The sequence below is a fragment of the Cuculus canorus genome, chromosome 12, assembly GCF_017976375.1.
Source record: "Cuculus canorus isolate bCucCan1 chromosome 12, bCucCan1.pri, whole genome shotgun sequence".
NCBI lineage: Eukaryota > Metazoa > Chordata > Aves > Cuculiformes > Cuculidae > Cuculus > Cuculus canorus.
This window is the reverse complement of record NC_071412.1, coordinates 4,834,585-4,854,940: the sequence shown is the minus strand read 5'-3', so window position 1 is coordinate 4,854,940 and position 20,356 is coordinate 4,834,585. Positions and strand designations below refer to the sequence as shown.

General features: G+C 39.4%; 1 protein-coding gene across 1 annotated transcript; it reads left to right on the top strand.

The window, feature by feature from the left end:
* Positions 1–508: 508 nt before the first annotated feature.
* MYEF2 (myelin expression factor 2) lies at positions 509–20,333 on the top strand. Its single transcript, XM_054077414.1, has 17 exons — positions 509–751; positions 5,824–6,053; positions 7,261–7,313; positions 8,575–8,582; positions 8,702–8,795; positions 9,675–9,866; positions 10,515–10,668; positions 11,087–11,136; positions 11,221–11,284; positions 11,433–11,534; positions 11,745–11,795; positions 11,869–11,937; positions 12,227–12,325; positions 16,019–16,090; positions 17,287–17,495; positions 17,604–17,655; positions 19,491–20,333. Exons 1-17 carry the CDS (start codon positions 570–572, stop codon positions 19,652–19,654), a joined length of 1,845 nt encoding a protein of 614 aa, XP_053933389.1. The 5' UTR covers positions 509–569; the 3' UTR covers positions 19,655–20,333.
* Positions 20,334–20,356: the final 23 nt, after the last annotated feature.

Here is a 20,356-nt window from a genome sequence, read left to right as displayed (position 1 = left end):
GGGCTATTCATAAAGGCTTGTGGGGATAGGACGAGGGGAATGGGTATAAACTGGAGAGGGGCAGATTTAGGCTTGATATAAGGAGGAATTTCTTCACCATGAGGGTGGTGAGGCGCTGGCCCAGGTTGCCCAGGGAAGCTGTGTCTGCCCCATCCCTGGAGGTGTTCCAGGCCAGGTTGGATGGGCTTGGGCAGCCTGGGCTGGTGGGAGGTGTCCCTGCCCATGGCAGGGGGTGGAACTGGATGGGCTTTATGGTCCCTTCCAACCCGAACTATTCTATGATTCTATACGGAAGAGGTATGGTTATTGCTGCACGTGGGAAGTTTAGGGAGATATCGGACTACTGAGCACTGGAATAGGGGAACCCTCGGGACAGAGAGGCCCAGTCGTGAGCAGCGCCTCACGCAGCGCATCCCTTGAGAGACGGCCATGGCGGCCGCAGGCCTAGCAACGCACCGGCGTCGCCATGGCAACGCGTTCACCCTCCCGCCCCCGCGTTCTCGCGAGATTTGGCCGGCGCGGTCCGAGGCGCTCGGGGCCCTGTTCGAAGGGCCGCGGCCCGGTACGAAATGGCGGAGAGCGACAAGCCGGCGCTTGTGGCCGCCGCGCCTCAGCGCGCAGCCCAGGAGCCCGCCGCCGGCCACCCGCAGCAGCAGCCGCCGCAGCAGCCGCCGCCAGCGCAACAACCGCCGCAGGAGGAGGAGGCGGCGGCGGCCCAAAGCGGCGGGGGCAGCGCTAATGGCGTTAAAATGTGTGTGAGGGGGCCGGGGCGGCCGGCGCGGGGCCTGGCGAGGGGCGCGGGGATGGGGCGGCCCGGCGCGGGGTGAGGGGCTGCTGGGGCGCCCCGAGGAGGCGGGGGCCGCGGCCTGGGCTGGTGGATGGGGCTCGGGGGGATGGGGGAGGTTCCGCGGGACCTGGGGGCGCTGAGGGCTGAGCGCGGCCCCTCGGCTGCTGCGGCGGCTCCAGGCCCTTCTGGGGGTGTTTGGCTTTGCAGAGCTTGCCCTAGTCGTGTGTTCTGTAAAGCCTTTGAATCATAGAATAGTTTGGGTTGGAAGGGACCTTAAAGCCCATCCAGTTCCAACCCCCTGCCCTGGGCTGGGACATCCCACCAGCCCAGGCTGCCCAAGGCCTATCCAACCTGGCCTTCAACACTGCCAGGGAGCTAATCTTTGTTTACGTGAGAATCTAATCTACTAATTTTTGTTTACGTGAGAATGGTAAGGCAGCCTGATAGTGATTTACCTCCCACCCCCCCCCCCCCCCCCCCCCCCCCCCCCCCCCCCCCCCCCCCCCCCCCCAGTACATGCACAAACTGTTCTTGTAAATAGTGACTTTATGATATATGTATATTGCACTGTCTGAATGGAGGTTGCAGAGAGGTGGATGCTGGTCTCTTCTCCTAGGTGATAGGATGATAGGGTATGGCCTCAAGCTGCACCAGGGCAGGTTCAGGAAAAACTTCTTCACCAAAATTTCTTCACCAAAAGGGTTCTCAGGCACTGGAACGGCTGCCCAGAGAGGTGGTGAAGTCACCATCCCCGGAGGTGTTTAAAAGATGGGTAGATGAAATGCTCTGGGATATGATTAAGTAGTGGACTGGTATGGTTGGGCTTGGTGATCTCAAAGGTCTTTCCCAACCTAGTGATTCTATGGTTCTATATTGAATATGTAAACTGTCTGAGAGGAACATTGTGTAAGGCAACCAGATGTGCCAGCTGTCTGGAGTAATACTGTGAATAAATTTTTGTGGGTTTGCCTGTTCATGATGTCAGGCTTTGAGGGTCATCATTCTTTACATAAACTAGGTTTTGGCCTCCTATCATTGGAATTTCAATAACTCTTCTCCTCTCATTCACATCTTGGAGGGAAAATACATTTATAGTAGACCTGCTGTTGCAGCATATCAAAGCTGTTGAGTTCTGTGAAGCTTTGCCATTTCTAAGCAGCCCAGATCCGATGCTGTTGTGTTAAAAAAATGCACATGGGATGAAGTTAAATATAAAGCTGGAGGAACAAAGGCATGCTTCGTGCCTTTACTTGACTCCCTGTGAAATTCGAATAATTTACAAGTTGTAAGTTTCACATTACCATAAAATGGCAGTTAATTTTTTTTTTCCTGAACCTGGATCTCAGCTTCCAAACTACAAAAATTATAATTGAATTTTCACAGGAAGATTGTAACCCCTGTACACCTTTGAGGCATGTAACACTTTATTGCCTTTTGAGGTTGCTAATGTTAAAATTATAACTTAATTTCTCTCTATCCCTCCTGACAGTAATTTTCTTCTTTTCCCTCTAAAACTGATCAGAAGCAAATGAAAACTCTTAGGCATTCTACGTGGTAGAACTTGCAGCTTTTAAGCTTGAAAATAATGCAGAAATATTGGTAATAGGGTTTCAGATCTTAATCTTTGACGTGCAGTTTCCAGTCTTCCTCAAAAAACCTGTACAAAGGATTAAGCTGTCAGTATGCAGGTGAAATGTACTATTAAATGTATTTCAGCAACCAGATATGCTGGCGCTTAGATTAAATTGGAGAGGAATCATATTCTCGGCTTGTACACTTCTCTGTGTTTATTGAGCCTTGGAACTGTTAAGTGCAACAAAGCTAGATTCTGTTGTGTACTTTAGAGTCACGTGTTGTGAACTTCTTGCATTTCTGTCTCTGCTGATACTTAGTATTTGTATGGACACTTGAGCAGAGGACTAAAAAAACCAAGCTTTTAAGGCTTTTACGTTGATTTATCTTGTGCTTACTATTTTTTAGGCTTCTAGTTTTATATTTATATATGGGAACTTTGTCTGTTGTTTCCAAAACTTTATGGAAGTTCAAAGACCTTTACCAATTTACCTTTATCAAAAGGTAAAAATTGCTCTTTTTAATCAGTGAGACTATGCTTTGTTGTAATGAATCCTGTATTTTCAGGAGACTAGCTGTGATCCCCAGACTAAGTGAAGTGTATTCTTGTTTCCTAGATTTAAGAGTTTATACCAGGCTCACAGCCTCTGTGCTGTCTACTGGTTTTTACAGCCAGGTCTTCCAGAGCCTTTCGATTCCATATTTGGAGGATTGACTCTTCCTATGCACTATATTGAGTACGTAGGGGTACTCCTATAACTCCTAGGGGTTCCATAATCGTTTAAGCAGGAAAGAGCTTAAAAGGCTAAAGAGAATCCATTATTCTAGTCCTAGAACTTAAGAAAGAACTCAGACTTTACTGGGGACTTTCATTGGCAGGGGTTTGGGGACTGGATTGCAATGAACTGATCCATCTCTGGAAACACTCAAGGGCAAGTTAGATGGGGCTCTGAGCAGCCTGATTGAGTTGAAGATAACTGGGCTCACTGCAGGGGAGGTTGGACTAGATGACCTTTAAAGTTCCCTTCCAACCCAAACCATTCCATGATTCTGTGACTGGAAAACCTAATACTCTGCTCGTTCTCTGCTCTGCGTTCTGGTGAGACCGCACCTTGAGTACTGTGTTCAGTTCTGGGCCCCTCACCACAAGAAGGATGTTGAGGCTCTGGAGCGTGTCCAGAGAAGAGCAACGAAGCTGGTGAGGGGCTGGAGAACAAGTCTGACGAGGAGCGGCTGGGAGAGCTGGGGTTGTTTAGCCTGGAGAAGAGGAGGCTGAGGGGAGACCTTATTGCTCTCTACAACTGCCTGAAAGGAGATTGTGGAGAGGAGGGAGCTGGGCTCTTCTCCCAAGGGACAGGGGACAGGACAAGGGGGAAAGGCCTGAAGCTGTGCCAGGAGAGGTTCAGGCTGGATATCAGAAAAAAATTCTTCACGGAAAGAGTCATCGGGCACTGGCAGAGGCTGCCCAGGGAGGTGGTCGAGTCACCTTCCCTGGAGGTGTTTAAGGAACGGGTTGATGAAGTGCTTAGGGACATGGTTTAAGGGAGTGTTAGGAATGGTTGGACTCGATGATCCAGTGGGTCCTTTCCAACCTGGTGATTCTATGATTCTTTCCCCTCTGGCTCCCTCCAGTTCCCTGCGTTCTTCTCCCCATTTTACTTCATTACATGACCGCACAAGAATTACATTGCCACAACAGGCAGGATGGTGTGGAGAAGGGATGATGCAGAGGGAAGCTGAAGGATGCTTGAACCAGATAACACGTTGCTGACTTTGAATGTTTTGCATTTTCCAAATACTTAGTCCAGAGGAGTGTCCTGGCATTTCTCAGTTGCTAATTCTCTTTTAATCCATTTGTAAACACAAAGACTATGAAGTTCTTATCATATGAGTACTTCAAAATTTGGGAAAATATCATGAGGCAAATATTTGAATCTATTCTCCCTGAAAAGTGCCTGAGCTTGAGCAGATAAAACGTTTAGCTTAATAATGGGCTACTTGCATGTGCTCTTGAGTCCAAGACTGCCACTTGCTGTTTTGTTAGTGTTTTCAGCTCTCTGTGTAGTTACTAATTTCCGTTAAAATTGGTGATCTTGCCGTATGTTGTGGTGGTAAAACTGAAGTACCTGTTTTGGCTAATTCTACATTAGAAACCTTCCGAAGTGTGCAGTGAGGTGAAAACTAAGCCCTCCAGAATGTGGGAAAAATTGTAAAGGTAATGATGTAGTTTAAGAAAGAGGTTTCATGGTCAGTCACTTTTGACAGTCTTGTAGGACATCTTCTTGTAGTTGAGTGGCTGATGCCGGCTTTTTAAAATAAATGTTTGTGTGAAAGTATTTTTTAAGTTTCTTATAACTTCACTGAGATTTGAATTAGATGTTGCTATAGATCTCTAAGTAGCATCTGTTTAGTGGATCACATTTGTGTGGCTTTATTGCTGGATTCTTTCAGTTCAGTGGTTCACCTTTTTTAAAGTAATAATTCTGACACCTTGATCCTCTGTTGGCTTGCAAAAATCACCTCATGATGCTGACACTGTCAAGAGTGCTATAGCATTGGATAGTTCATCTAATCCTGTTCAAAGGATATAGTTTTATCAAAATTGACATTTGGGCAGTTTTTAAGGGGAGGAAGCAAGTTTTCCTGCGTTTTCCTTTAACAGAAGATTTTAAAAGGAGAGCAGCTGTGGTTGCTAAATCTTTGAGATTTGAGGGCCAGAAATCATTTTAGTCTTAGATGCAGAGCATATCTTACTATGCCTGTTTGCTGTGTATTTAGCAAGTTTTCAAATTCTAGTAGTGTTAAGCAATGAAAATGAAAGATCACTTTTTTGTTCTTAATTTTAGTTTTTGTCTAAAAGCAGTCTGGCACAAATTGTGAATAAAAGTTATTTATACGGTAAATAAAAGGTAATTTGATTTACAACCTACTAGGGTTGATTTTTATATATTATTACATGGAATGAAATATACTAAACTGTTCCACAAGTTGGTCCGTTTCAACTCTTGCTTCTCTCCTGAATACTGTGCAAGTTAGCCAGCCTGATGTGAAAATGATTGAAGCACCAAAGCTTGGGTGCTGTAGAATATTTTTCACCTCAGTTGTTGTATTTTGATATTTGTAGTGGTTTCATAGTACCATCTTGCTGAGTCTTGACAGATATGTTGAAATTGGAATGTAGCTGAAGTAGCAAGAGATGCTTTCTAGAGTAGTGAGTGAATCTATTATAATATTATTTTTTGTTCTACATCAAGTAACGTATTTTAGAATTAGACTGGTAACATAGATTTATTTTTCCTGATTTGAAAAGCACCATTTAACATCCTAGCAGTTCTAAGAGCATAGAAGGTATACGTATATAGGTACATATGTACCCATACATGTATTATCATATAGAAGGTATGGTAATCTAATGATCCAACACAAGACTGATATTTTTTTGTTTTTTTTTTTTTTTAATGTAGGGATAATGATGAGACAATAAAAGAAGAGAAAGCACCTGTGAAAGAGAAGCATACTGCAAAACCGAAGGCAATCCCTTCTCTTGGAAACAAAAATAGATTCCACCCCTATTCAAAGGACAAGAATGCAGGCACTGGAGAGAAGAAGGCTATTAATCGTAATAGAGTTTTTATTAGCAACATCCCATATGACATGAAATGGCAAGCTATTAAAGATCTTATGAGAGAGAAAGGTAACTTATTCCTTATAATACACTTCTCAAGAAAGGGGTAGAACTTCAATACAGTGTGTATGTCCTTTGAGCCACACAGATTTGATTTGACAACTTTTTTCTTTTTGGCCTTTACTTGGTACATCTATCTCCCTTCCCCCTCTTTCATCTGAGACAATTGCATTGCAGAGTAGGATGGGTAAATGAAGTGCTTAACAATCTTCTGCCATTCTGGTGTGACAGTAGAGAGTATATGCATGACCTCATGACTTCTTAAAGAGATTGTGTTTCGTCTAGTTGTAGTCTTAGTAGATTTTTTTTAAGGGCTATTGTATTTAAGCAACACATTTAGTGCGTTAACATGAATAATAAAGGACGTCTCTCAAAAGTTGTTTTGTATTTCTTTGGTGGAATTTGGCTGTAGAATTAACTTTGTCTGCATTGTCACTACTGCCATGACTGTTTGTCTGGAGATTTGTGTTAAAAGCTTGTTACTATTGTTGCAGTTCTGATAGAGTAATCTTACTACCCCAAATGTTTTATTTTAACTTTGGGGTAAAATAATGCTAATATATGAATTCTCTAAAAAGTTGTTCTGTGTTTTCCTTGAAAAAATTGATTCTTCAAAAGTAATGCAAAGCACACTTGGCTTTTAGGCTGTGAAAAATGCCAAAACCCCCCTTCTGTAACTGCTGGTTTATCTGTTGTAAGGTGACGTGACTATTCGATTGGTTTATTTATTGAAACTTCCTACTTTAGAAAGTGAGTGGCTTGCTGTGAAATACTGATGTGTAAATTTGGTTATTATTGAAGGCAAACTTACGATTGAAGACATTCAGGTAGAAAGTCACCTTAAAACAGGTGTTGTGAGTAGGATGATAAATGTAACACTTTCCAGTGAACGTTGACGTTTCATTTGTTAGGTTAAGGGACTGTGTATATCTGAATTTGTTCACCAACTATATCATGCTGGCCAAAATATGATCTGTAGTATGAATTAGGTTAAATATAGTTGTTTGTTCTTAGCTTTTGTGAATGTGGCTGCTGTATATTTCTGAAAATTAGCTAAATTATATAGACATTGACAGGAGGTACGTTGGTCTGGTTTTGATTGTTGGTGAATAATAGGTGCTTCTCTGTAGAGTTGTGCACAGGGGCACAGAAAAGAAAGATACTGGTGTTTAAATGCATTGTCTCTTGGTATTTTCCCTTTGTATGTCTTATGTAGTTGGTGAGGTTACATACGTGGAGCTGTTTAAGGATGCTGAAGGAAAATCAAGGGTAAGTGCCGTGGGCAACAATCTGCTAGAGGTTTAAAAGTTCCTCAGCAGTTTTATTTTTGTATAATACCTGTACCAGTTATTGGAAAGTAAGTTTCATTTTTACACTGACTTTCGTTAAGATAGCTTTGAGGATTCTGTACTAGAAGTAGTCTGACACTTTCATGCAACTCGAACTAGCTGGCTGTAAAGGACAGAATACTTCTGTAAATGTTAACAAATGGCATTTACTTAATTCTTTTTAGCCAACATCTTTGTTTTGGTATAAATCTGTTTCATATCAAGGACGTTCAATAAACCACTGATTTTATTTCAATTTTGTTAGTATAGTATTCTCTTCTTGGGGCCAATAAGTATAAAATGATAGTTAATATACTGTTTGAAGTGCCTGATTTGACAGCTTTATAAGGTTGCTACTCTAAACACTGGATTCATGTATTTGCTTTCTTAAAACTAAATGGATGGAGATGGTTGGTAGCCAACAGAGTGCCAGCAATGAGGCACTAAGAGTGATGATTGTTAAAGCTCCTTTGTCTTTTTAGGAATAGTCAAAAGTTTGGCCAATAGTAGCACTGAACCTGCAGTGAGATTATGAGAAATGCAGGTCTGAGTCTTATCTGAGGTTGTATCAATCGTTGTAAATTACTTTCTTTAATGCTTGTTAAAACCAAAACATGCTGTCAGCTTTGCTTTACTTAAAGCAATCCTCAGCTCTTTGCTTTATTAGAGGGATTCTGGTGCAGTCAATAAGGTTATTTTCTTCCAAAGTAATTTCTCAATTATGCTAGTAATTCTGAAGAGGTATGCAGACTCCTTGTTCATCGTACTGGTATACTTGATGTAGGTAGATAAGAATTTTGTAGTCAGTGGGCAGCTCTTAATGACACAATTACTGTCTTGATCGATTGGTTATTGGCTATGTTTTTGGGTTTTTTCTTTCTACCCTCTTACCCCCACCTCCTCTCCCTGGTTGTCCTTACATGGATCTGTGTGGCATTTTTCTAATTCTGGTTTGGCTCAAAGAGCATAATAGATAACATATTCTCTTGTGTTTGAAAGGTATGTATGTTGGGAAAGTAGGAAAAATTCAGATTGGCTACCAGTAAAGAGCATGAATTACGGATTTTGAAGCTGAAAATAACTTGAATAGTTATTTAACAGTGTGCTGGGATCTTTAACTGGAATCGTAAATGCTCTATGATATGTGCTAACTGACTTTTTTTTTTCTCTTTACATATGATGACAAATCATCATGGATGTAGGGTTGTGGGTAAGTTTCTTTTTCTATACGTGTAGAAACACTACTATCCAAATGTTCTGTTGATGTTAACATTTTTAAACTGTATTTTAATACACCCAATGTGGTTTTTCTCTTTTTCCCCTCTTAAGTGTGGTTGAATTCAAAGATGAAGAATTTGTTAAGAAAGCACTAGAAACTATGAACAAATATGATCTTAGTGGAAGACCCCTGAATATTAAAGAGGTATGATTATTGCTGCTGGTTTTAATTTGAAGGAGTGAAGATACTATAACTACTGAGATGGCGGTGCAGTGTTTTGGGCATCTTTGCTGTGTAATTTATAGTTTGATTTTTTTTTTTTTTTTTTGACAATATCTTTATATACCTGTTGGATTGCAGGAGGTCTTGATATCATGCAAAGTGAACTGACAGAAAATGTGTCCTAAAGTCTAAATATTAATCTATTACTGTTTTTCTTTAAAACAGCTTTGTCTTTAACTTCATATCTTAGTTTAGCTTAATCAGGGCTTTTCCAACCTAAATGATTCTGTGTTTACATCACTTATCTGCTTCAAAATATGATGGAGAACAAGCTGAGTGTCAGACTACTACATACGTGCAAAAATGGGGCTGGAGGTAGCGGACTTGTGCTGACTGGATAGTGAAAGCAATGTCAAGATTTCTATTGTAGTGTTGCAATACATGACAGTGTCTTATGTGGCTCTTTTTGTCCTGTTACAATTTTAATAATGGCATTAATGAATAAAGAAAGAACTAATTAAATTAATTCAGTTCTTGGAAGAAGGTGCTAGACTTGATGGTCCTTTAGATTGAAATCTTTTCTACTTGTCCATAGGCTAGGTACAGCATGTGAAGTGGCAGTGCACGCTTCCTCAACAAGTGCTTTGCCAATATGCCTCAACCCTCATCTGAAAGGACCCACCTCTAGAGGTGAGGGAATTGGGTCTCCATGCTAATTCGGTTCTTGATCCCTCTGACATGGACAAGGATATTAGTTGATAATTCTGATGGGTTTGTGTACAATTTCAAATAGCACCTTTTTGTTTGTTGCAAGTCGTCTTGTTAATGATTGAGTTGGCTTTATTTTTGCCTGTGTTTCAGGATCCTGAAGGTGATCATGCTCGTAGAGCATTACAGCGTGGGGGAGGACAGTTTCCAGGAGGACATGGACCTGATGTAGCGCCTGGAATAATGAATTTACCACCTTCTATTCTCAATAATCCAAACATTCCTCCTGAGGTTATCAGTAACTTGCAGGCAGGCAGGCTTGGGTCCACTATTTTTGTTGCTAATGTAAGTTCAAAACTGTATTTTATAACTGCAATATTAGATCTTTGTAAAACATTTTATTTCTGCGTAGGTCAGTTTTAATATAGAGAGGAAATTGGTTTGTAATTATTCTATTCAACTGAAAAATGCTGTATATGTGTTCAGTTTTTGGATATAAAAGACATGTTAAACTCTTGAGGCTGACATACAGTTTTAATTAATACAAGTTCATCTGTTGATTTGACAAAGTATTGTATACATCTTTTCACTGTCTTCAAAATTTCTTTTTATTAAATATACACTTCAGTTTGACTTGCTGGTTACTTTAGACTTAAACTGTTATATTTGTTGGACTTTTGAATGTTCTTTATTTGCATAGACTACTACTGTGTCTGCAAGGGGACTTGGAGTATAGCTGCTCCTGATGAGCCCATCCATTTCTCAGTGGTAGTATGTTAATGAAAGCAAAATGTGTTTGTAGTATACATTGTTACTTTTAGTTGACATTTTTGGACTTGGTTTCAGTGTGTGTATATTACAAAGTCCTTGCTATTTACATGTATCAAGCTTTTGGTAAAGGTGAAGAGTTGTAACAGTGCAGGATCTCTCTTCTAACTGTAACGGCAGAACAGAAACGTGCACTGAACTCACTAACGTATTTCTTTGTGTAAGCTTGACTTCAAAGTTGGCTGGAAGAAGCTGAAGGAGGTATTCAGCATTGCTGGAACTGTAAAGCGTGCTGACATTAAGGAAGATAAAGATGGCAAGAGTAGAGGAATGGGAACAGTTACCTTTGAACAAGCAATTGAAGCTGTTCAAGCAATATGTATCCTTGGTTTTGAAAATAAGTGATCAAGTATAGATTAGTCTTTAATGGCTTGTGGCAGTGTAGTTTTGCAGATGGTGCTTATTTGCCTTGTATTTTGTATATAGGGAATAGAGCGTAATACTGTGCAAATCACATTTTTAATAGTGACTGAGTTTACTGCTAGTCTCTAAAAAAGACGTTCCAGGTAATGTTGAACAAGATTAAAATACATGGGAATATGATGTATGGAACTAACTTTTATATACCTAATAGCTTGTATAATATCTTCTGGCCTTTGAATTTGCGTTCAAAGATTAGGTAAGGAAAGGTAAGGCTCCTAAAAATGGTACCAAAATAATATAAGCTATTGCAGGGATTCTTCTGAAATAGTTAAATTGTCTTCTGCAGTTAAATTCCTTGACTTGTATTTCTTCAGCTATGTTCAATGGACAGTTCCTGTTTGATAGACCTATGCATGTAAAAATGGTAAGTTACTTACATTTTTCTACCTTACATGTTTCTGCCAAAACATAGAAAGGGTCATAGCTTAACGTCCTTGTTCTTAACCAGGATGACAAATCAGTTCCTCATGAAGATTTCCGTGCTGCAGACAGCAAAAGTTCACAATTGCCTCGTGAGTACACACTCTGTTTTCTACTGCTTACACTTAATAGAGTGTTGGTATTGAGTGTTAGAATGGCTTAGTAATACTTTTGCTTACTCTGGTCTCTATGATATAGAAGAAAATCTTTTTTCTGGTGATACTTATTTTTGTTTTCAAGGTGGTCTTGGTGGCATTGGTATGGGACTTGGACCAGGTGGACAGCCCATCAGTGCAACGCAGTTGAGCATGGGTGGTGGAATGGGGGGCATGGGTCCAGGAGGTAAATTGGCATTCTTTATTTTTTTTTTTTTTAAGTTTTACGGAGCTTTAAATTTAAAATAGTAATTTCTGTGTTTGGAAGAATGATATACTCTTGACAAAGCAAGCCTTGTGTAGAGTGCTTGTTAGATGTTAACTGTCTCTGCACTTTTTTAAAAAACATTAGGTTGTTGTCTGTGTTCTAAATGGTGTTTGTCTTTTTGGTTTAAAGGTATTGGAATAGATGGTCCAGGATTTGGTGGAATGAATAGAATGGGAGGCGGTACGTGCAGTGAAGTTGTTTGCCGTAAGTATTTTTTTTAATATTGTGTAGAAAACGCTTCTTTATATTACAGGACTTGCTGGATTTCGTGGAATGGAAGGAATGCCTAATATGGGAGGATTTGGAGTCAACCGAATGGGAGGTAGGTGAACACTGTTCCCATACGCTTACTAGTTTGCTAATTTATATTTATTAACAGCCCTTCTTTTACGGATTGATATTGTAGATGAGTTAGAAGGAAATACAGTCAGGGGCATGGGTAGAAGCATAGGAGCTGGTTTGGGAGCTAAGTATTTAATAGGTGCCTCTGACTTGGGCATTAAATGCGTTTCTTTTTAAACCAGCAACTGTGAAACAAGTATTGTATGAACATTGATTTGGATATATATAAGAATATTTTTTTTTTTTTGTCATTTCTTTGTTCTCTACAGAAATGTTCCGTGGTGGAATGGGAGGAAACATGGACAGAGATTTCGGCCGTGGTGACATGCCACTGAACCGTGGTTTTGGAGATTCTTTTGGAAGGATGGGTATGCTAACTGTTAAATTTCCTGTGGCAAACTGCAACATAGTATTGGAAAAGTTTTACTAGAAGAAGGGGAGTCTTGGTTTCGTTTGGTCATCTTCCTCTATCCCCTCTCCCCAGTCATTGTTATGATGATGTAATCTGAGTACTTATAGCCATTGCTTAGGAGGGAGGTTAAAATGTAGGCGTTTTTTCCATTAGTAAAATATAACCAAAGTAAGGATTTATGGAAAGCATTTAGCTTCGTACTATTAACTTTGTGAGGCATTAAGTCTTTTGGTCATTGAAGTATATGCTTCTGGTGCTCTTGAAGCTACCTGTGTACCACCTTTGTAATTTCCAGGAGACTACTTTTGCAAAATGCGTGCTGCAAATTGGGTAGCATCAGATAGAAAAGGTAAATTTTGGTGCTTTTGGCTTTCTTCCTGCCCTCTGAGCTCAAGCAGCTCAGAATGGGATTTACTTGTCTTTTCTGTAACTGAGCCAGCTTTGTTTTGTTTATAGATGATGTTTTCTTGATAGAGTTAATTTTGTTACTTTTGAGTTCCCTCAAATTAGCTGTTTTTCTGTATTGAGAGGCCTGGAAGTGCTTAACAGCAGAGCCTTCTTGCGCTTTGTTATCTGGATGAATGCATTATAGAGGACAAGTTTCCTTCCCCCTCCTCCCTGTTTTTCTTCCTTCCCTTCTCCCTTAATTCCCCACCGAGAAAAAGAGTATAAGGGTCATCTGGTCTAAAAGTTGAATTGTGTTTCCTTTTATTTTTTAATTTGGTCAAGTCGTAACGAAGTGTAACTTCTGTGCACTTCTCTTCGAGCGCTGGTAATTGTGTAGAAGTGATAAGAATATAATAAGCTCGTCAGTTGAGCTAGCCTTAATGTCTTGGAATTAATGACTTAGAAATCAAGCGTATGCTTTCACTCTGTCTGCTTGCAACATAGCATTAATATCTTATTTTCTGAGTGAAAATCCAGAGCCACTTGAGTTATAAATGCTTGTGCAAGCAATAGACTTCAGTGTTTTCTGGTAATACACGTTGGTTTTGAAATGCATGAACATGTGAGAAACTGATGTTTGGAGTCATTGATTCAGTAGGTCCAGCAAGCTTCAACTTGTAACCTGTCAGCAATCTTACTGTTTAAATATTGTTCTGAGAATCAAGATAAGAGTTTCCCAACTTATCCTTAATTAATGGAAGAAAAGTGTAGGGATTTACAAATATAATAGTTAGTAGATATTGTGTTTAATCAGGGAAGGCCCTAATTTTATTCCTTGTATAATGTTAGCTTAATAGTATCTTAAAAAGAAATGATGTGAGTAAGTATATGTGGCTTTAGTACCCTGCCACTTTCAAGGAGGGCAGCTTAAGAGAGTTTTTGATTGGACTATGGCATCAGTGAGTGAAAATGAGGATGTTTGATTTGCAGCAGAGTTATTGGTGTTGTCATGTAAATTGCCAAACTTCTGAAGTATGCAAAAAGTCAGTCACAGAATGGTGGGGGTGGAATGGACCTCTGGAGATGATCTAGTCCAATGCCCCTTGAGCAGGTTCTGCACGAATGTATACAGGCAAGTTTTGAATATCTCCAGAGAAGGAGACTCCATAGCCTCCCTGGGCAGCCTCTTCCAATGCTTCATCACTCTCCCGGTAAAGAAGTTTTTCCTTATGTTCAGGTGGAACTTCCTGTGTTCCACTTTGTGCCCGTTGCCTTTGTCCTGTTGCTGGGCACCACTATAAACAGCTTGACTCCAACTTCTTGACACCCAGCCTGTAGATATTTATAAGCATTGATAAGATCCCCTCCTGGTCTTCTTTTCTCCAGGCTAAGCAGTCCCAGTTCTCTCAGCCTTTCCACATCAGAGAGATGCTTCTGCCCCCTAATCATCTTCGTGGCCCTCCACTGGACTCTCTCCAGTAGTTCCCTGTCTTTCTTGAACTGGAGAGCCCAGAACTGGGCACAGGACTCCAGGTGTGGCCTCACTAGGACAGAGAAGGGGGGAGGAGAACCTCCCTCAAGCTGCTGGCTGCACTCTTCTTAATGCACCCCAGGATACTATTGGCCTTCTTGGCCATGATGGCACATTGCTGACTCATGGTTGGCTTGTTGTGCATCAGGATTCCCAGGTGCTTCTCAGTAGAGCTGCTTTCTAGCAAACCCACCCCTAATCTGTACTGGTGCATGAGGTTATTCCTCCACAGGTGCAGGACTCTGCACTTGCCTTTGTTGAACTTCGTTAGGTTCCTCTCTACCCAGTTCTGCAGCCTGTCCAGATCTCGCTGTATGGCAGCACAGCCTTCTGAGGTATCAGCCATTCCTCCCAGTTTTATATCACCAAAGGTTGTGTCATATGGCATCTTCAAGCATATAATGTTTTGTTGGTAAAAAGCCTGCGGGGGAAGAAACAGATAAAGGATGTCTCTTAGGGTGAGAAACAGCTGACACTTTGCTTCTTGGGATTATTTGAGCTTTTGGGTTGTTTTTCTTTTTCTTTTTTTTTTTTTTTGAGTGTGTCTTGGAGTGTTGGGGAGACTTCTTTTTCCATAAGAGAGAGTGAGTGTAACTGGGTTCTATGCACAAATAACTAAGTTTTTCTGGTTTTGGAAAAGTGGGGAATTTTCTTTTTCTTCACCATTCTTTTTAAGGGCAAAACCCAGTCACATTGACAGAAATCTCAGAATTTGACTTAGTGTTTCATTGCAAGGCCTTCTCGGGTCTAACGAATAAGTATTAAGATCTTCCTCATATGCAGGCTGTTGGCTGAAGTACGGGGAGTAATCCTGCTGGTGTTGAAAATGAGATTTTTTTTTTAAACTAGCTAGTCAATATTTTTTGAGGTCTTGGCTATGACAGCATGTTGTCTTAGAGGAGACAAGTATTTCCCACAGTTCTCTGATTTGAACTGAGTGGAGAAACAAATCTAGTGCGGGACTTGGCAGTGACCATTTTTAGATATTAGAACAGTGGTGCCTGTCCTAAAGACAAGTTACTGATCTGTTTTACCACAAGTAAAAATGAGCTGTTTCTTTTAGAGCAAGAAAAGTGCAGCTGACAGTTCAACTCTGTTCTGCAGTAGCAGGAATGTAGCTCTTTTGAGGCTTCTGCAGTTGTAGAAGCTCCCTTTGATTACTTTTCTGAATTAACACTTCAGTGAAAATTTTTACTCTGCTCTGGAATGAGTCTCTGATACCATTCTGGAGAATCATTGGTTATGCCAAATAGCTTTATGAAGTATGGATTCCCTTTTTCTCCTTGTTTCCCACCAAATTCCATCAATTCACTCTTTGTATGCAGTCAAGAAAGACATTTGGAGAGCTGCTCCTAGCTTTTGCATAGGTTTCGTAAAAATGAGAGAAACAGAGTTGTCTCAGTACTATGAAATTCAAATAAGATGAACCCTTCAGTTTTGAGGCTGTTCTTCCCAGTGTGGGAAACAGCTCATTTAATTTTAAGATGTTTGTGCTGCTGGCAGACTGTCAGAGGGGGGAAAAAAGCTGGAAAGAAATCAGAGTAGCTTAAATCTAGTAATAGAGTAGGAGGAACTAATGTTACTTCTTAGGTGCTTCCTGATTAGTTTGAGTAATAGAGGCACGGGCTAAAGTGTTCTGTAGAAAGGAATTGCTGGGTAATGTTGAGATCAGTGTGATTTTGACAATGTGCTTCATTCTTACTAACTGGTGGACACTTTTTTTCTGTTTAGGTGGTGCAATGATCGGTGTTTTTGCAGGAGGAATGGGAGCGCCTGGCATGGGCCCAGTAAGATCTGGAATGAGTAGGTTAACTTGTTTCAATAGAGTATAAATGCATAGGCAATGTAAGGATATGGTGTACATGCAGTTTGTTGATTTCCTTGTAGTGTAGCTTCTTGTTAGTGTTGGAAGAAGTAGATTTCTGCTGCATGTGACTGAACTCTTGATAGTTTTTAGAGCTGTTCTGTTGACATAAAAGTTCAGAGGAAAACTTGCTGATCTAGTCTTACCCTTAATATTAGTTTTAAAATGGTTTTATCTTCTGTTTGGGAGGGAGAAGTGATTCAAGTAAAGTTGTATTCCAGAAAAAAAAGACAAATAGGCACAGTTATTTGTGTGAACTTCATGGAGCTGAACTTCAACTTTTATACAAGTAAAATCTCATATAAATAAAATATCTCATATAAACAAAATAAATAAAAAATTGCTTTGAATTTCAGATTATCACTCAGTTTAATTTTTAATAGTGCTGAATTTTATTACAGGAAATGTCTGAGTTTCTCAGGCTAGAGCAGATGAGAAATAATAGTGGCAGTCTTGAAAGACATAAGGCTTAAAGAGAAAGTCCCTCATGAATGATCTCAATAGTTTTGCTTCACATTAATTTTTAATTATGAATCCAGAAAGATTATAACAGTATATTTGAATGCTGTTGATCTTAGTTCTTTGTATGATGTATATTAATACGTTTCACTGCATGTGTCATAGGAAAGTCCATGTTCTTCACAGTACTTGCAGTAACATCTGTTCTCTGGAAAATATACTTTCTCTAGAACATTGTGTTGCTACATAGGGGTACGGTTACAATAAGTAAAGCTGAGTGTGAATGCAGGAGGCAAAATAAACAATAGTGTACATGGTCAAATTGTTTGTATCTTAACATTGCCACAGTTATTCACTTGATCTCTTTTTGGTACAGGCTATCAGATTTTTATTAATTAAACTGGACAGCCTTCAGATCTTAATTCTTTATTTATGTTCAAGATTTTACTACATGCAGTTTGGTTTTTACTTTTACCGTAGAGCTGATGCTTTGTATCTCTTAATACTTTGCCTTAAAATATTAGTCATGTTACTGCATAAGTTATGATGCATGTATGAAGTTGTTTTATAGTACATTAAAGTTCTTTTTCTCCTGACATAAGAATTTTTTTAAAATAGTTGTGTGTTTATTACTAAAGAGATTTTTATTTTATCATCCTTTTCTGTCTCTGTGTAGGTGGTGGAATGGGTGGTATGAACAGCATGGCTGGAGGAATGGGAATGGGGGTGGATCGGATGAGTTCTGGTTTTGAACGAATGGGACCAGCCATGGGTGGAGGCCTGGACAGGAACATCGATATCGATCGAGGATTTTTGCCTGGCCCAATGGGAGGTGGCATGAGAGAGAGATTAGGCTCTAAAGGCAACCAGATATTTGTGAGAAATGTAAGCATTTGAATATACAGAAACCATGAGCCCTCTTTGTGTGCATGTTTAATGACATGCTTTTTTTCTTTGTAATATTGCGTTATTAATAATGCATTTTTATCCTAGCTTCCTTTTGACTTGACCTGGCAGAAGTTAAAGGAGAAATTCAGTCAGTGTGGTATGTATATGAATCTTATCCCTGCTCAGTTCCATGAAATTCATGTTTTATGTGGTGTTCGTTTGATAAGGGCAGTAAGACAAGTTTGTTGCCTTATCCTGAAGAAGAGTCTGGTTAGCCTAATCTTTACACCCCTCCAGTTTTCCTGAGTTATATAAATATTTTTAGGCATGACATAACATGACACCAAGGTACGGTGTGGCCTATGTTGGCTCCGAGTGCTTATCTGCTATAAACTTTAACTCATTCCATTACTAAAAGTTCTTTGAGCTTTTTCTTATTGAAGGAGGTATTACGTATCCTCTGGACAGCACAGAGTATGTAATGTAATGTTAGCGTTTATTTTGAGACAAAGGCATGCAAGGCCTGAGTCTGTCCAGGTTATATATTGCTTCCAGAAATGGTGCTGCATCAAATCAGAGTTAGTAATTTTGCCAAAGTGGCAGATTGCTTTTATGCAAATAACTTACCCTGATTAGCATATATGCAGGCTGTAATGCTTCCCCTTTATGTTAAGAAATAAAGGCCATTTTTGTGTAAGATAAAGGATTACTACAAATATCCAATAATTCTTTTTATCTAATTCAGAAAAATCTTTTTCATGAAAGTGAATGAAAAATGAAGCTTGAGTGTAGAAATACACGATTGCTTTGTTTTGAAAATGCACTTTCAGAGTGGAAAGCTTCAACTGAATTACAGAATAGCTTTTCTTATTCTTGAGAGGCAAAGAAGACAATTTAAAACATACTACTGATGCCTAAGATAGTCTTCATTCAGCTATTTGCAGATTTGATGTAAATTAAATCTTGCAGTTCAACTATGGAAAATTATCAGATGTTAATTTTTTTATTTTTTTGTAGCTGGAGGATGTAGCAAAGCAGGTTCTCTTTTTTTTTTTTCAAATCTTGACTGCTTGGGCAACTTTCAGATACAGTTCAGAGTTCTGGGTTTTTTTTTCATTATCTCCTTGGTAACTAACAGATGAAGTAATTACATTGAATTGTTTTTAAGAATTGCAAGCACAAATATAAGCAACAGCTTGTATTCAGGCCAGTACTGTAAGGAAATATAAATATCATGTCTCCATATGTTCAACACCTTTCAGCGAAGGGCCAGCCTTCTATTATATGATGTTTGAAAAGAAAAAGCTATGGACTTTTGGGAAGAATTTCTTATTCCTAGTGACATTTGGGGGCTCAGAAGTAGTGTGTAACAACATACTATCAGCAAAAACTCTTTAGCCTCCAGCATTGAACATTCTCTGAGGTTCCAAGACAGCTATATAAAATTGTTGCCTTATGAGTTGAATGCCCAGCCTCAGGAAGACACTATAGGAATTGAATAGTGCATACTAATTTTCTGCTCCTGAGTTAGCAACTTTAATGTTTTAAATATTTTAATTTTGCTCTGCAGCTTCTTTAGAAAATAGCTTGATTGCTGTGGTATTTTGATATGTTGCTGTGATGAACATGGTGGACTGGACTGAACAATAATTTAGTTAATGCCTGTCAATAGTCATGCTTTGGGCAGTGTTGGTAAATTAAATGCAAAGCTTTCCCTTAGGCTTAAAGGGCACTTGGTTTCAAACTTTAGATCAAATACTTCATCTCAAACTAGTGGGAAGGAATGATTGGAAGTGATGGATCTTAATTTGGATTCTTCATTGCTGTTTTGACCTGTATCACCTTCCCTGAATAAGTGAATAAACCATCAGTTTGAAAGTGCTAATTTCATTAGATTATATTTTAAAATGCTTTTTTTTATTGCTTCTGAGTTCTTTAAGTTGTTAGTGCACGGAAGACTTCAAATAACTCCTGTTTAACTTATTTATTCAGGTCATGTAATGTTTGCAGAAATAAAAATGGAGAATGGAAAATCAAAGGGCTGTGGAACAGTGAGATTTGACTCACCAGAATCTGCTGAAAAGGCCTGTAGGATAATGAACGGCATTAAAATCAGTGGCAGAGAAATTGATGTACGCTTGGATCGCAATGCATAATTTAAAACTGTGTGTTCAGGAACATTCCTATGTCTGTTTAGCTTCTCTATCCTAGTAAGTCATTTTTAGTAACATTGTATGCTTACAAAAGCTGTAAAAAGGAACTTTTAAATCCCACCAGCCTTTAACAGTATAGTGTTTAATATACTGTGATACTTGTTAACCGAATCTTACTATGTTTGGTTTTTAAAGACAATTTGCCTGATTTTTGTTGTTTTTTTAGAGGCACTGAGTACCTGCAGGTCCCCGAGACCATGGAAGCTTTGGATGCTCAGCGCCTTTGGAAAATTAGGCCAAGTGTCTCTAGTCATTCAGTTTAAATGAATGGTTATACTGTTTTTAATAAAATAAGCCATTTTCTCTGTTAATCTCAAGATTGCATAGTGGCATTTGTTCAGTGTTTTCTGATTTCTATTTTTTTTCCCAATATGTATCAACATTGTAATGTAAAAACTAGATGGGTTTTTTTTTTTTTTTCAGAGTTTTGGTTTTATATGTGCATTGTAGTCATACTGTAATTCTTGACTCTAAAAGAAAGGGCTCCAATTAGGCTGTGATGTTTTTGTTCTACCTGGTAGTACTTTAATGACATGACTTAGTTCTGTAAATAAGATTTAGAGCCCACTGGGAGTTTTGATTTCTTTTATTTTGACTAAATGAAGAAACTGGACCTTCTCTGCTTTTGTTTTTTATCAGTATAAT

Bases quoted from the DNA above. Each gene is read 5' to 3' on its own strand.
- MYEF2 (XM_054077414.1), top strand. From the start codon at position 570: ATGGCGGAGAGCGACAAGCCGGCGCTTGTGGCCGCCGCGCCTCAGCGC. The intron at 11,796-11,868 runs GTACGTGCAGTG...TTTATATTACAG, and splicing joins AATGAATAGAATGGGAGGCG to GACTTGCTGGATTTCGTGGA. The intron at 16,091-17,286 runs GTAGGTTAACTT...GTCTCTGTGTAG, and splicing joins CCCAGTAAGATCTGGAATGA to GTGGTGGAATGGGTGGTATG.